General features: G+C 42.9%; 1 protein-coding gene across 1 annotated transcript; it reads right to left on the reverse strand.

Annotated features, from left to right (window-relative positions):
- Positions 1–1,903: 1,903 nt before the first annotated feature.
- LOC133815617 (uncharacterized) lies at positions 1,904–5,251 on the reverse strand. Its single transcript, XM_062248433.1, has 4 exons — positions 5,215–5,251; positions 3,622–4,360; positions 2,614–3,135; positions 1,904–1,994 (listed from the first exon to the last, which is right to left on the reverse strand). Exons 1-4 carry the CDS (start codon positions 5,216–5,218, stop codon positions 1,904–1,906), a joined length of 1,356 nt encoding a protein of 451 aa, XP_062104417.1. The 5' UTR covers positions 5,219–5,251.
- Positions 5,252–15,973: the final 10,722 nt, after the last annotated feature.

Consider the following 15,973-nt stretch of genomic DNA (forward strand, 5'->3'; position numbering starts at 1 on the left):
TATACCCCAAAATATAAATACAAAAAAATAGAAAAAGCAAAGCAAATTAAGCAGAGTTTGGTATTCCAATCAAATACAGTGCATAATATCTAGACTGTTTTTAATTATTCAAAGAAGTAATAATATATAAATTGCTATATAGGTTGTTAACCAAATCCAATTCTGATAACAAAATATATATGTGAGAGTGAAAGAAAGAAAAGGGGAGAGTTGTTGTTGGGTTGGATACTGTTAACTTGGCCTATATATATACATATATATACTAATTATTAAAGGTGTACTGGTTAGGCTGTAGACACACATATATAATATACACATATATAATGTATAATTAGGCACCACTCTTTTAACAGATGTCAAATTGTCAATAGGCCATGAAACCTTCTTCGTTGTAACCATGTCAATCATATAATATGTATACATATATATATTTATATGACTGTCTTTACTTAGCCTCGCAGCAATGGTTGTGTTGTGTGTTTCGTAGCAGATTCCTTAAAAGGGCAGTCCAGATGGGTCTGTGCGTGTCTTCCTTTGTTTTCACTTACTAATTTTATGTAATGAAAGACAGGACAATAATGATTCATGCATGTGAACTCTTTTTCCTTTTTTTTTTGTCCAACTAAAAAAATTGGAATGACACCAACTTAAACGACATTAAAATGAACACAAACAAATAAACGACAGTGGGCATGGCAAACGACAACGATCGAAATATATATATATATAAATATTTATAATAGGGTTTATACATTTTTGGACCCTGTATTTAGTCATTACCTGTTTGGACCCTGTGTTTTGACAAATTACTTTTTGGATCCTATATTTTGTAAAATTGTTAAAATAGAACCCTAAACCCGATTTTGGTCAATATTTTCTTAACTAAATTCACAAATAATTTAACAAACTAACAATTCAGAACAAAAATAAAATCATTCTGCTTAAAAAATGTATTGTTATATTCAATTTTTTCTTCATTAAAATTGAGTTTAGAGTTCTATTTTAACCATTTTACAAACTATAGGGTCCAAAAAATAATTTGTCAAAAAACAGGATCCAAACAGGTAATGAGACAAAATAGAGAGTCCAAAAATATATAAACCCTTTATAATATTGGTAGGTGAGCTTATAAGAGCATTAGCAATGCTGGTACCAAGTTGGTTATATTCAAGTGGGTCCCAAAGTAAAAAAAATACTATATATTCAACTTTATTTTTTGGCAATGTTGCTTTGTGTTTTCCTTTTTATTTTTAGTTAAGGTGGTATTAATTAAATAAAATATTATATTTGATATTTCTCCTAATATTGGCAGCATAACATGTAATGAAGATGTTTTAAGGTATCCAATACCATATGATGTGGCATATGATGATGAGTGTAATTTAATATTAAATTATAATTTATGAGATTTGATATTAAATTTACCCCTCAATATATCAAATAGTGTTAGAGATATCACAGGTATTCCATCTTCATAACAAAATTAATTTATTTAAGTGTGTATTTTAAATTGTTTGATAAAACACATGAATGTAATTTGATTTTATCGAGGTTACAAGGTGTCAATAGGTATTTAAATAACAAAGGGTGTGTTATCCCAATTTGTAACCTGATGATGTGGCAGTTAGTCTGAGACACGTGTCAAATGAATATAGGGAAATTTTAGACAGTATGGGTAATAACATACTTAATTTTTTTTAAATGCCACCATAAAATAATCTCTCATATATATGCCATTTTAAAATTTTGGACAAAAATACCCATATCAAGACCCCTCACCTTCTCTCTTCCCAGCCAAACCGAACTCTTTCCTCTTCCCAGCCAAACCAAATTCTTCCATCTTCCCAGCCAAACTCTCTCATTTCTATCTCATTATTTTCTCTCGGGTCACATTCTCACCATCTCAGGCGAAGCTCTCTCTCTCCCCACAGTCGCCGTCGCCACCGTCTTCTCCATCTCCGGCCACGGTAAGGTAAGACATTCGGTTTTCATGTCTTTTTAAAAAAAAAAAATTGAATCGTAATGTATAAATCGATGAAATGGGTTTGATTGTTAATCTTTATTTTGCAAAAAATGTAGCTTAAAATGGGTTTGATTCTATGTGCATTCTGCAAATTCTGCAAAAATTTTGTGGGTCGATGTTCTTTCGATTCCACATCGATTCTCCATCGATGCTCCATCGATTCTCCATCGATGCACCATCGATGACATACAGTGAGTAATCGATGCTCCATCGATTCTCCATCGATGGTATATCGATGCCATGTCGATTCTTTCATAATCGATGCATAATCGATACTGAAGTATAATCGATGCCACATCGAGTCCATATCGATGCTGAACATATATGGCATCGATTTGACATCGATACACCATCGAAAATAACATCTCAATTGGATGTTCGCATCAGCATCGGCATGGCATCGATGGAGCATCGATGTGGACTCGAAAGGCTGCATCGATGTACCATCGAAAGGAAAGTAAGCACAATTGACAATGACATACCTATTTCCAGGAAAGTAAGCACGGGACCACTTATCAAAACCCATTCCTTCTAGGTATTGAGCAATGGCTGGGTCTTTTGATTTGATTTTTTCGAAGTTAGCGTGGAACTTGAATTTCCTAAAAGCATATGCCGCATTATACATCAACACATGACAATGATCAGTCTTGAATTTAGCAACCACATTCATACTAATGTGGTGGTAGCAAGCACCGTGATAGGCATCGGGGAAAATAGTTTCCAAGGCATGTGTAATACTTGCATGCCTGTCAGATACAAACGCCAGGTCCTCGACTTCCCCAATCGCTTCTTTTAGCTTTGACATGAAATACTTCCAAGAATCATGATTCTCACTATCCACAATACCAAATGCAACTGGATATAGATGGTTATTTGCATCCAGTGCGACTGCACATAACATCTGCCCACCGTATTTTGTCTTTAAAAAGGTACCGTCCACACATAACACAGGACGACATGTACGAAACCCTCTTCTACTAACTCCGAGTGAGAAAAAGCAATATTTGAATCGATCTTCCTCAGTGACAAAATCTGTCAACGTCCCGGGATTTTTCTGTTGAAGCATGAACAGGTACGATGGTAACTTCTGGTAGGATGCTTCCAGTGTCCCTCTGACATAAGAAAGAGCCTTCTCTCGGCATCTCCAAGCTTTTCCATATGACAACTCAATGCCATAATCATTCTTAATGTCCTCTCTTATGTTGTTTGCCATGTACGCATTCGATCCAGTCTGATATTTTTTCTTTATGCAATGACCAATAACCCAAGGTGCAGCTTGGCGATGGCCTTTATGTCGGAGGTCAAGTGAGCAAGTGTGTTTGTTGGTGAAACGAGTTATCTCGAACATATCAGATTTAGGAATTCTCTTCCCCCTCAATCTCCACCCACAATCAGGATCCTTGCAAGTGATATACCAAACTTCAGTACCTGACTTCTTCACTACAAACTCGAAGTTCTGCTTCATTGCATACAAGTGTGCCTTCGTCTTCAACTCTAACTTGTTCTCAAAAACTTTCCCAACTTCTATTACTCCACAACTCACCCCAGATAACGTGGGGATAACATAATAGGGGCATGGGATATCTTCAGCAGTATACGCTGGAGAACTCCATCTATTTCCATCATCTTGTGTAGTTGGATGACTGCTCTCTGATCCAGCAGTCCTCCGTCCTTGGCTTTCTTGACGACTTGGCAATGGTCGTACATTTAAATTATCTACTTGAACCACATGTAGCATCGACAACTGATCCTCTGAGTTATCATCAGAACTACTGCACCCCTCAACTCTTTCATCATCATCACCGAAAAGGGCAACTGGATCGTCATTGACATAAGGCTCATACTCATACCCATCATCATGCGGGAGATTTGTTGGGGGAAAAAAAGTTTCATTATGACTAGGACCTCCCATGCATACACTTGGCCCAGTAGCTGTTTGTGGAATAGCCGTGCATGATTGATTATGATTTTCCATATTAACACTCGCTCTAGGAGATGGATCAATAAGAGCAATGTTCTTTGCAATCGAACTAACGCATAAAGGAACCCGATGTTTTAAGGACTTTGAATTTTCAAGAATAAGAGCACTAACTCCTTCATCATCTGTGATTTCAATGGGATCTACACTAAAATCATTGCATGTAAACGGCACTTCCAACTTTAAGTCAAACAATGACCTATCCACTTTCAACTTTGAATACAACTTCTCCAATAATTCTATGTAACCAACATCAATTGGTACATATATTATAGTGTTCGAACCAGCTTTGAAATTCCATTTTTCTCCTTTCTGTTCCCAAACACCGTTGTAAGAAACAATTATATTAACTCTGGAACCTGCAAATTTACAAAAAAAAAACATAAGAAAATTATAAAAATAAAGTGTAATCTATGAAGAATCGATGGTAAATCGATGCCTATGAAAATCTGTATTGTAGTTCAAAATCGATGCCTATGAAAATCAGTATTGTAGTTCAAAATCGATGCCACATCGATGACATTTCGATGCATCATCGATGCTGATGGTTGCCATTTCGATGCGATACCATTTCGATGCCACATCGATGCCTTACCGACGCTGAACCAAATAAACATATATGGCATCGATTCAACATCGATACCACCATCGATACATCATCGATACCAACATCGAAATTATATATTTGCCTCAGTATCGATATAATATCGATGGTGTATCGAAATGCCATCGATGTCATATATGGCATCGATGGCATTTCGATACACCATCGATATTACATCGATACTAACGTCGAAATTTGCCTCAGTATCGATATGGAATCGATGTAGAATCGATGTGGCATCGATGCTGATGGTTGCCCTATGTATGCGATTCAATTTCGATGTAATATCGATGCCACATCGATGCCATATCCATGCCATATCGACGCTGAACCAAATCAACATATATGACATCGATGCAACATCGATACACCATCGATATTACATCGAAAATATCATCTAATTTAGATGTTCGCATTAGCATCGACATGGAATCGATGGGGAATCGATGGAGCATCGATGTACTATCGATTTTGGAAATCTCAGATCCGATCCGAAGAACAGTTCAAAAGTTGCAGAAAAAAATACAAACTCAACTGCGGAACAGTTCAAATCTAATATCTAACTATGGCATTTCATATTCATAAGTAAATTAATGAAAAGATACTTACCCATGATTTTTTCTCTTAAAAACGCCAAGAAACTTCCAATCCGTTCCACTTCCGAACTGTGAAAAAATGGTGAGGGATGACAGAAAGAGATAGAGAGAGTGAAGTGTTAAATTTGAGTGAGGAGGGGAGGAGGGTATTTGTGTCCAAAATATAAGAGGGGGCATAATATGGGGAGAATTTTTATGTTGTCATTTAAAAAAAATTAAATATATTATGATGCATAAAGGGTAAAATTTCCCTGAATATATGGGGACATGGAAATTGTCTAGTCAAGATGTAATTAGTTATCTACTTGAGCAAGAATGTGTGCACGACCAAGACATACGTGGGAAAGGAGCTGGTCGAGCAAAGGTGATCGTTGAAGAGGTCTAATCGAAGAGCTAATTAAGGAGACGTGTAACGACTAGGTTATTTCGAATAATATTAATTTATTTGTATTTTAATGCTTATTAATTGTAAATTAATGAGAAATAACCCTATACACATTTTTAGAAGATTAGTTATTTATTTAAATTAAATGTAATACTAATGAGCCTATAAATAAGAGGCCACGTTGTGCATTTATTCAAAGAGTGAAATTATTATCCGTAAACTTTATCAAAGTGTGAAAATAGAATTCGATGCTTAAGAAACTCAGTTGATTTTAATTCATGTGATCTTGGATATTTGAATAATTATTAATAAGAGAGACTTGTGAACGTAAATTTTATTCATTGAGGCCAAACTACATAAAAAATAGGGGCTTGGAGAATGATAGCCCCAAACTTAGATACCAATTAGATAAATGTCTCTGTTTTGAAAATTTTAACAAAATGGCCAAATATAATTAATTAGAGTACCAAAATTACAAAAATAACCTTTCTATTCAAAATCCCTAATTTTTAACATTCACCACCTTTCCCTTTTCATTATTCACAACTTTCAACTTTCAGCTCTCAATCCTAACATCACCACGAACATCATTGACATCTCTGACAACCATCATCGTTGAAGACCGAAGCTAAGCCAATCACACCGCCATTGTCGAAGACCGGAGCTAAGTCACTCACTGCCATTGTCGAAGACCGAAACTAACACCTCAAATTGACTGCTGTTGAATCCTCTAAGCCCTTTGTAAGTTCTATCTTTCTGTCTCTTTGACTCTTATTTAATCATTTACTTCAGATTTCCATCTAGGTTCCTGCATTTTTAGGAGTTATTAGTTGAGATATTTGAATTTTTTTTATATATTTTATCTGATTGCTTAGTTCTAGGAATGCTTAATTAGTTCATGGTATAATTTTTAACTTTTCTTTTTCTCTTGAGATTTTATCTCTTTGATCTACTTTGTCAACTCAGCAGTCTTTCTGCACAATATCTTTTAGTTTCATTGTCTATTCAACCTTGAAAATAATGAACTAATTTATATATATATATATATATATCTTACAAGTAACAACTTTGCTCTTATAAAATTCAAGCAATAAAAATTAACTAGTTATCTCAATAATATAGAATAATACATATCATTTTAAAGAGACGTAATTATTGAACCAAATTTTTAATAGTAAGATAACATAGTAAGATTATTATTTTTTGGTGTATGAATTTTGAAGGATGGTATATTTTTCTTGTACTCTTTTTATTTTCTGGTGTATGCATTTTGAATAATGGTATATATATTTTGAATAATGGTATATGTATTTTCTAGCATATGAATTTTGAAGGATGGTATATTTTTCTTATGCTCTTTTTATAATCTAGTATATGCATTTTGAATAATGGTATATATATTTTGAATAATGGTATATGTATTTTCTAGCATATGAATTTTGAAGGATGATATATTTTTCTTGTGCCCTTTTTATTTTTTGGTATATGCATTTTGAATATTGGTATATATATTTTGAATAATGGTATAAGTATTTTCTAGTATATGAATTTTGAAGGATGGTATATTTTTCTTGTGCTCTTTTTATTTTCTGGTATATGTATTTTGAATAATGGTATATATTTTGAATAATGGTATATGTATTTTCTAGTATACGTATTTTGAAGGATGGTATATTTGTTTTGTGATCTTTTTATTTTCTGGTATATGTATTTTGAAAGATAGTATATTTTACTTGTGCTCTTTTTTTTTTGTATGTCTTTTGATGAATGATATATTTGTCTTGCTCCTTTTTATTTTCTTGTATATGTTTTTTGAAGAATGGTATATTTGTCATGTTTTCTTCCATGCTTTTTGTTGACGCGGTTCTTCGGCAACAGATAATTAAGAGAAGAAGAGAAAGAGATTAGTACTAAAAGTAGAACCGTCGCAGATATGAAATCTTTTGGAAAGAACTAGGTGACTCAAGACACGTTTTTAAGTGGTTCGAAGGTTAAAATCCCTCTACTCCACTAGTCAATATTATTGATCTTCTCTGGGTATTTGGTTTACAAAGTATATAGTTCTTCAAAGACTATTTTTTCCAACCCCTATCAACTCCCAGGGTCTCCCTATTTATAGGAGAAGGCACCTGGAAGTTGGTAGGGAGGTCATCCCGTGACCTTACCATTTGTCATATCATCTATCTATGACATTCATGATTAATTCCTAAACCTGACACACAAGTGTGGTCTAATCAGTATGGAAGGAGATAATGGGCCGCACGGCCCAACCCGTCCGTGGGTGTCTGAATACGCACGTTCCTGCTGCGTGTCCGAGAAGTCAGGGGGATATCGGACACGTGATGGCAGGAATATGCACGTTTATCTTGCGTGTTGACTTCCCATAGGGTCGGAGCTTCCTGAGAAGCTCGTGACCGGAGCAGTTCGTAACCCGAGCTGCTCCCGTCCGTGGCCTTCGGATGTCATTCTCAGCTCCTGGGCAACAAATGCGAGCTGGAAACAGGACCCCCTCGAGCTGACAAGGGTTCGTCCTGGAAATAGAGCCTCCGGCCTGCGGGAGCCTCGGACTAAACCTGATTAGTCCGAGGCTCGCCTTGCTAAACAGCCCGTGGGAAAACCAGGGCGTACATCTGCCCCCCAAGCTCCTGCTCGTGGTCTATGACGTCATATACAGGAGACCACAGTAGGGGCTTCTAGACTTCCCCCACAACCCTTCGCATTCCATTCTTTTCGCAGGCGTCTGATACGTGGAACGCCGTGGGTGGCGACGGTACACTCTACGAGAACCGCATTAAATGGCCTAGCCTACTGCCCAGCCGTCGTTTCACATTTCGAGTGGAGGGTCTCCCAAGAGCCTTTTACACGTGATCCTTCCCTTGTATAAAAGGGGGTGGTCATCCCACGCACGGGCCACCTTATCATTCAAAAAATTCCCAAATTTCCTTCTTCTTTCTCTGACCTTCCAAAGAACGAAACCCTCATCTCTGCTGTTCTCATCTTCTCCATTCACGAAGCTTAAGCGTACGAGTTTCTTCAAAGCCTTGGAGGTCACTGTACCAACGAAGCTCCTACCAGCGCAGCAACCTCGCTCACCATCCAACCACATACTGTAAGTTCTTTTGACCCTGTTCACTTTGAAAGCATGCCACTGTAGCTTAGGTAAAAAATATTACTGTAGCCACATGCAGGGGTTTTCTGAGCTGCGTGAACACAGAGGGTGACAGCCCTTCTTAGGTTAGGGCACGCCTGCCATGGGACACCGTCTTAGAGTATGGGTTCATGGTGTTTCTTCAGGGACAATTTCTCGGTAGGACCTTTAGGAATTTTGGGTGCAAAACCGGGTAGCTTAGGGAATACGCCTCAAAAGCGGTTTTGCACGTTTTGCCTGTTGAAACTTTCCCCCCAAGGCAAATTTTTACTCTGAGCCCCCTGACACACGAATTCCGAGTAATCTGGGATCTGTTGAGGGCCTAGGCGCGTGTTCATTGAACCGCGTGGTTCTACTCTCCACGGGCTGGGCTTACCCTAGCTCGTGTAATTAACATTTGTTTCATCCTTCTGCTTGGGTCGCCTTTTCTAAAGTGTTTTCTTTTGTTCGATAGGCGACCAGATGGCCCCGAAGAAGAACCTGCCCCAGAAGAACGTGGGAAGCTCAGCCTCCCAACAAGATAAAGGAAAGGCGGTGATGCCCAGCTCGCCGATTCCCCACTTTGGCCCGGCCGTGGAGAAACAGGCCAAGGTGGCCCCTGACGCGTTTTTCGAGGCGGAGAGAATCATCTCGAAGATAACCGAGCAGGCCAAGATCACCAAACTCTTCATCACCCACAACATTCCCTTGGGGAAAGCCTCAGTGATTGCCCGACCTGCTGCGGAGGGTGAGCGGAGCTGCACGCCGCTCGACGAGTCGTTCGCGGCCTGGAGCGGCGAACACTTCAAGGCAGGGGCCTTCCTCCCCCTGGACCAGTATTTTGCTGACTTCCTGAATTATGTGGGGTTGGCCCCATTTCAGCTCCCCCCCAACTCGTACCGTCTGTTGGCGGGGTTGAGGTATTTGTTTCAAAAGCATGAGTGGGAGTCCCCACTCCTGCTGACATTCTATACTTCTTTTGCCTCAAAGCCAGCCCGGACCAGCGGGGGCGAGGCGACGGGTTCTATTACTTAACCCGCTTCCCTAATACTGTAGCGGTCATTGAGCTGCAGAGCCATCCGAACGACTTCAAGGACCAGTTTTTTATGTCAACTGGGTTCCGCAGCTGCGATCATCACTACTTCAACCGTCCTCGTAAGTGATCCTTGATCTAGCCCGCCTTCTAAAGGTTATCTTATTTTAGCTCTTCCCTTATTCCACTTCTGACTTCAACCATCCTTGCAGCCATCTACGCGAGGACCGAAAAGTCTGTGACCCTCGGGGGTCAATACGACACACTGGCGAACTTGCCCCCCAGTGAGAAAGACTACCGCGTGCTCGTGACGGACGAGACGATGGTATTCTGCAAGCTGATTTTCCCAAATCAGACTTTGAATTTGAAGAGGCCTCGGGGGCCTCCCCCAGCCCGCGACAACAGACCGATCATCGCGGAGGGGATTGCCGACGACGAAGGCGAGGAGGAGGGTGACGAAGTTCCTCTCGTGATGAACAGGAAGAGGACCTTGGAGGTCGCCCAGGGTATGGGCGAGGAGAGGGTCCGATCTGGAGCAGCCGCGGGTCCCTCCGGCCAAGGTAATCCTTATTTATTTAAGAATGTAGATAGGGCCACTGCAGACCCCCGGCTGGTTAGGTTCAATCCTAGGCAGCTCGTCCATCGTCACCCGAGGAATCCGGACCTGGACACGCTCTTGCTCCATTGTGTTGACCAGCTCGTGCTGGACAACCAAGAGAGTCGGCCTAGGGGTATCGTAGTAGTAGATAACACCCTAGCTTTTAGGTCGATCCTTTTTGAGGAGTATGGGACCAACTTACGCACGTGGCCGGCGCTCCAGAGGGGCATCTATGCCCCGGGGACTAGGCAGTATGTAGAAGAGTCCAGCCCCGAGTCGGAACCGGACCTAGAACCTGCACTAGTTCGTGAGACAATCGTCTTAGACTCTTCCAGCTCGGGGGGTAGGGCTCCCTTAGTATTCGCTTACTCATTGCCTTTAAACCTTTTCTCTATTTCTGCATGATTGCTACCTTGTAATAACCATGTTTTTTGTTCTTAGCAGAAGAGATGTCTCAGCCCGGAGGTAGTTTGCGGGGCGTGGTCTTCGGTGGGAACCCCCCAGCAGGGCCGAGGTTAAAAAGGCTCCGCGAGTCCAAGAGCTCGGCTGGGACCTCCACCAAATCCCCGGCTAAGGAGAAGGAGAAAGCCCCGCCATCCCAGGTCGCGGGGGCGATCCTTCCTGTTGCCAGGACAGGGCCCATGCCCCCGCCACCCCAACGATCTCCATTAGCCACCCAGGACGGGGTAATAGAGATCGGGAATCTGGCCGCGGCAGCCCCGGATGTGCGTATCCCGGTCGATCCCCGGGCTCTGGAGAAGATGCCCGAAGCATTCCGGGGTACGGTGTATGAGTCGGCTAGCTATGCCGTCAGCCATTTCTACAATCTCAGGGAGAGGGAGCTCCGGGCCATCGAAACAACGAGCCCGGTCCGAGTTATGGAGTCTTCGATGGACATGACCCTAACGGTAAATTGCCCCATCTTTTAGAGCTTTAACATTCACACGCCGCCCCCTTTTTTTTCTTTCTTTCTTCCAGTTAGTTAATTTATCCTTCCTTTCTTGCAGGGCATTGCTGCCACATACAGAGGCATTGCTAGGACCAAGGTCCAGCTCGAGGGTTTGGAAGCTGAGCGCCAGACCGCCCTCCAGGAGGCTCAGGAGGCGAGAGACGCGCTGGCGGCCTCTAAAGCCGAGCTAGAGAAGGTCCGCTCCGAGAACCGAGAGCTTAAAAACTCCCTGGCCGCATCGTGGACAGATCTCGAGGTGGCCAAGACCGAGGCCCAGGCCGCCTTGGAAGCCGAGCGGGCCGTCTCGGAGCAGTCCATGCAGGACCTGTTCTATCACTGCTGGGCCCATAATCCAGACGCGGACTTTTCTTTCAAGCCGCCGGACCTCTGGGCATTCTTGCTACCGAAGCTCCAAGCCCGCCTAAATAAAGAGGTACCTCCCTCTGAGACTGGAGAGGCCTCTGCCGCGGCGGAGCAGGACGAGACCGCGACCTCCAAAGGGCCAACTGATGGGGCTTAGGATACTTCTCTTTTAAGTATTTTGAACTCTCTTACTTTCTATTGTAAATTTTTTTTTTTTTTTATGAGGTGTTTCCACCTCGAGACAATTTTCTCAGCAATTTTGACATATATATTTTTATGCATTTGGCTACAATTCATCCCTTTGTTTTTATGAACTTAGTTCGGGTTAACCGTTATTTATATCCCGGGCTTTTAAAGAAGAGCCACGATCTATAAATTTTTAGTTAAACTTCTAAGTTTTATGACCTGGTTAAGACCAGGAACTTATTTTGAAAACTTAGTTCGCGTCAACTTTTATCCATATCCCGGGCTCTTTAAAGAAGAACCGCGGTCAATAAATTTTAGTTAACTTCCAAGTTTTATGACCTGGTTAAGACCAGGAACTTATTTTGAAAACTTAGTTCGCGTCAACTTTTATCCATACCCGGGCTCTTTAAAGAAGAACCGCGGTAAATAAATTTTAGTTAACTTCCAAGTTTTATGACCTGGTTAAGACCATGAACTTATTTTGAAAACTTAGTTCGCGTCAACTTTTATCCATATCCCGGGCTCTTTAAAGAAGAACCGCGGTCAATAAATTTTAGTTAACTTCCAAGTTTTATGACCTGGTTAAGACCAGGAACTTATTTTGAAAACTTAGTTCGCGTCAACTTTTATCCATATCCCGGGCTCTTTAAAGAAGAACCGCGGTCAATAAATTTTAGTTAACTTCCAAGTTTTATGACCTGGTTAAGACCAGGATAAGGCTTAGTTTGTGATAACTCTTATCCATGGATAAAAATTAACACCTAAGTCCTTAAGGAGACCTGGTTATATCCAGGTACCATATGCCCCCCAAGTAACTGGGAAAGGGTCTTTCGTGGTTACTTTAAAATCACACTTGCAAATAAAGAGAAACATTTGATTTTTATTTATAATGGAAGGTGACCTTCTAGGCCTTACAAGTGGATCATTGATAGTATTTCTTTAGGTGGATAGCATTCCAAGTCTGCGGGACCGCCCCTCCACCAAGTCGAGCTAACTTATAAGTTCCCTCTTTGATGACTTCGATGACCTGGTATGGTCCTTCCCAGCTTGGTCCCAAAACCCCATCTTTGGGATCTTTCCCGACCAGGAAAACTCTCCTTAAGACCAAATCACCGATGCTAAAGGCACATCTTTTGACCCTAGTGTTGAAGTAACGAGTGATCTTCTGTTGATAATGGGCGAGCTGGAGTTGTGAATCTTCTCGCCTTTCATCTACCACGTCTAGGGAATGGCATAGGAGCTCGTGGTTCCTGTCTTGGTCGTAGGACTGGACCCTATGTGACAGAACTTTAACCTCCACGGGGAGGACTGCTTCACTCCCAAAGGTTAGGGAGAAAGGAGTGTGACCCGTGGGAGTCCGATGTGAGGTCCTATATGCCCACAGGACTTGGGGGAGCTGTTCTGGCCAGACCCCCTTTGCCTCATCTAGCCTCTTCTTGAGGCTCGCCTTCAAAGTTTTATTGACAGCCTCGACCTGGCCGTTCGCCTGGGGATAGGCCACGGACGAGAAGCTCTTCACAATCCCGTGCCTTTCGCAAAATTCGGTGAACAGATCGCTGTCAAATTGAGTGCCATTGTTGGAGACGATATTTTTAGGTAGGCCAAATTGACATATGATGCTTTTAACCACGAAGTCTAGCACCTTTTTTGATGTTATTGTCGCCAACGGCTCTGCTTCGACCCACTTGGTGAAGTAGTCAATGGCTACTACGGCGTAACGGACCCCGGCCTTTCCGGTAGGCAGGGCGCCTACCAGATCTATCCCCCAAACGGCAAATGGCCAGGGAGACGAAATCATTTTTAGCTCGACCGGAGGAGCTCGGGCAACCGCAGCGAATCGCTGACACTTGTCGCACCTTTTTACATATGAGATCGAGTCTTTGGACAGAGTCGGCCAGTAATAACCTTGCCGGAGAACCTTCAAGGCCAGGCTTTGCCCCCCAGTGTGGTCTCCGCAGAATCCTTCATGAACTTCTTGCAGGATGGCCTTCGCTTCACTTGGAAGAACACATCGGAGGAGAGGTAGGGAATACCCACGTCGGTACAGCACCCCTTCGACTAGCGTGTATCTCGAAGCTTGATAAAGGACTCGCCGGGCGTCGTTGCACCCTTCGGGTAACTTGCCCTCGATGAGATACTCAAGAATGGGAGTCATCCAGGTCGGCCTGATGTCAATCATTTCAATTTCCGCCCGATCCTCGTCTATGCTAGGATTCTCCAAGAACTCAACTGGCACCAACCCTAGAGTTTCCATCTTGCCCGAGGTGGCGAGCTTGGCGAGAGCATCTGCATTGGCGTTCTGCTCCCGAGGTATCTGTTCGATTGATCCTTGAACAAACGCAGACAGTTCGAACTTTACTTTTTCCAAATAGGCGGCCATCTTGGGCCCCCGCGCCTGATATTCGCCTAGAACCTAGTTCACCACGAGCTGGGAATCGCTGAAGCATTGGACAGAGCTCGCCTTTAGCTCACTAGCTATCCTAAGTCCAGCCAACAAGGCCTCGTACTCTGCCTCATTGTTAGACGCCTTGAACCCGAACCTTAACGCCGAGTGGAATCTATGACCCTCTGGGGATATCAGAATGATTCCGGCCCCGGAGCCGTTCTCGTTAGATGAGCCATCAACGAAGATCTTCCACGATGAGCGTGAGGGGGCGACCTGAGATGAGTCTTCTGATGGAATCTCTTGAAATCCTGCGCATTCAGCCACGAAGTCGGCCAAGGCCTGACTTTTTATGGTAGTTCGGGGAGTATAGAAAATCTCGAACTGACTGAGTTCGACCGCCCACTTTAGCAAGCGTCCCGATGCTTCAGGCTTTTGCAAAACCTGCCTTAAAGGCTGATCGGTCATGACGTGCACAGAGTGGGACTGGAAGTACGGCCTGAGTTTTCGCGAGGCCGTGATTAGGCAGAACGCCAGTTTTTCCATCATTGGGTACCTTGATTCAGCTCCGAGGAGTCTCTTGCTGATGCAATATACCGGTTTCTGAGCCTGGTCCTCTTCTCGCACAAGAACGGCACTAGCTGCGTCCTCAGTGACGGCCATGTAGAGGAAAAAAGGTTCTCCTACCTTGGGCTTTGATAGCACAGGCAGTTCAGCCAGATGCACCTTCAGATCGAGGAATGCGCTTTCGCACTCTACTGTCCATTCGAACTTCTTATTTCCCCGGAGCAGGTTGTAAAAAGGCAAACACTTATCGGTCGATTTGGAAATGAACCGGTTCAGTGCTGCCACTCTTCCTGTGAGGCCTTGGACATCTTTCTGCGACCTGGGGGAAGGAAGCTCGAGCAGTGACCTGATCTTGTCGGGGTTTGCCTCGATTCCTCGGGTATTGACTATGAAACCCAAGAATTTCCCCGATGCGACACCGAAAGTGCACTTTTGAGGATTGAGCCTCATGCCATATTCTCGCAGTATGTCAAAGCATTCTTCCAGGTCGGCGACGTGGTTGCTGGCAGTCTTTGACTTGACGAGCATATCATCGACGTACACTTCCATGCTTTTCCCGATCTGGTCCGCGAACATTCTGTTAACTAGCCTTTGGTAGGTAGCTCCGGCATTCTTCAGACCGAACGGCATGACCTTATAGCAATAGACATTAGTCGGGGTCATGAAGCTGGTATGTTCCTGGTCTGCTGGATTCATCGCGATCTGATTGTAACCCGAGTACGCGTCCATGAAGGACATGAGCTCGTGCCCTGCCGTGGCATCCACCAATTGATCGATCCTCGGCAATGGAAAGCAATCCTTAGGGCAGGCTTTATTCAGGTCGGAGAAGTCAATACAGGTTCGCCACTTCCCGTTGGGCTTTGGAACTAACACAGGATTGGCAACCCAAACAGGAAATTTGGCTTCGCGGATAAAGCCACACTTTTTGAGCCGGGCCACTTCTTCTTCAAGGGCTGCGGCTCGGGTCGTCCCTAAACGTCTCTGCTTTTGAGACTTGGCAGGGACGCTTTTATCTAGGTGGAGCGTGTGCATGATGACGCTCGGGCTGATTCCTATCATGTCCTCATGCGACCACGCGAATACGTCAAGGTTCTCTTGCAGAAACGCAGTCAGCTCCGCCTTTCTTTTATCGTAGAGGTTCTTTCCGAGCTTAACCGTCCGTGACGGGTTTTGTTTATCGA

Source organism: Humulus lupulus, chromosome 2 (assembly GCF_963169125.1).
Source record: "Humulus lupulus chromosome 2, drHumLupu1.1, whole genome shotgun sequence".
In the NCBI taxonomy this organism is placed as follows: Eukaryota; Viridiplantae; Streptophyta; class Magnoliopsida; order Rosales; family Cannabaceae; genus Humulus; species Humulus lupulus.

What these genes read in the sequence shown, in the direction of transcription:
- LOC133815617 (XM_062248433.1), bottom strand. An exon ending in AATAGATGGAGTTCTCCAGC is followed by an intron (nt 3,136 to 3,621) that starts GTATACTGCTGA and finishes TTCTTATGTCAG; the next exon opens with AGGGACACTGGAAGCATCCT. An exon ending in TATGCTTTTAGGAAATTCAA is followed by an intron (nt 1,995 to 2,613) that starts GTTCCACGCTAA and finishes TTTTTTAAAAAG; the next exon opens with ACATGAAAACCGAATGTCTT.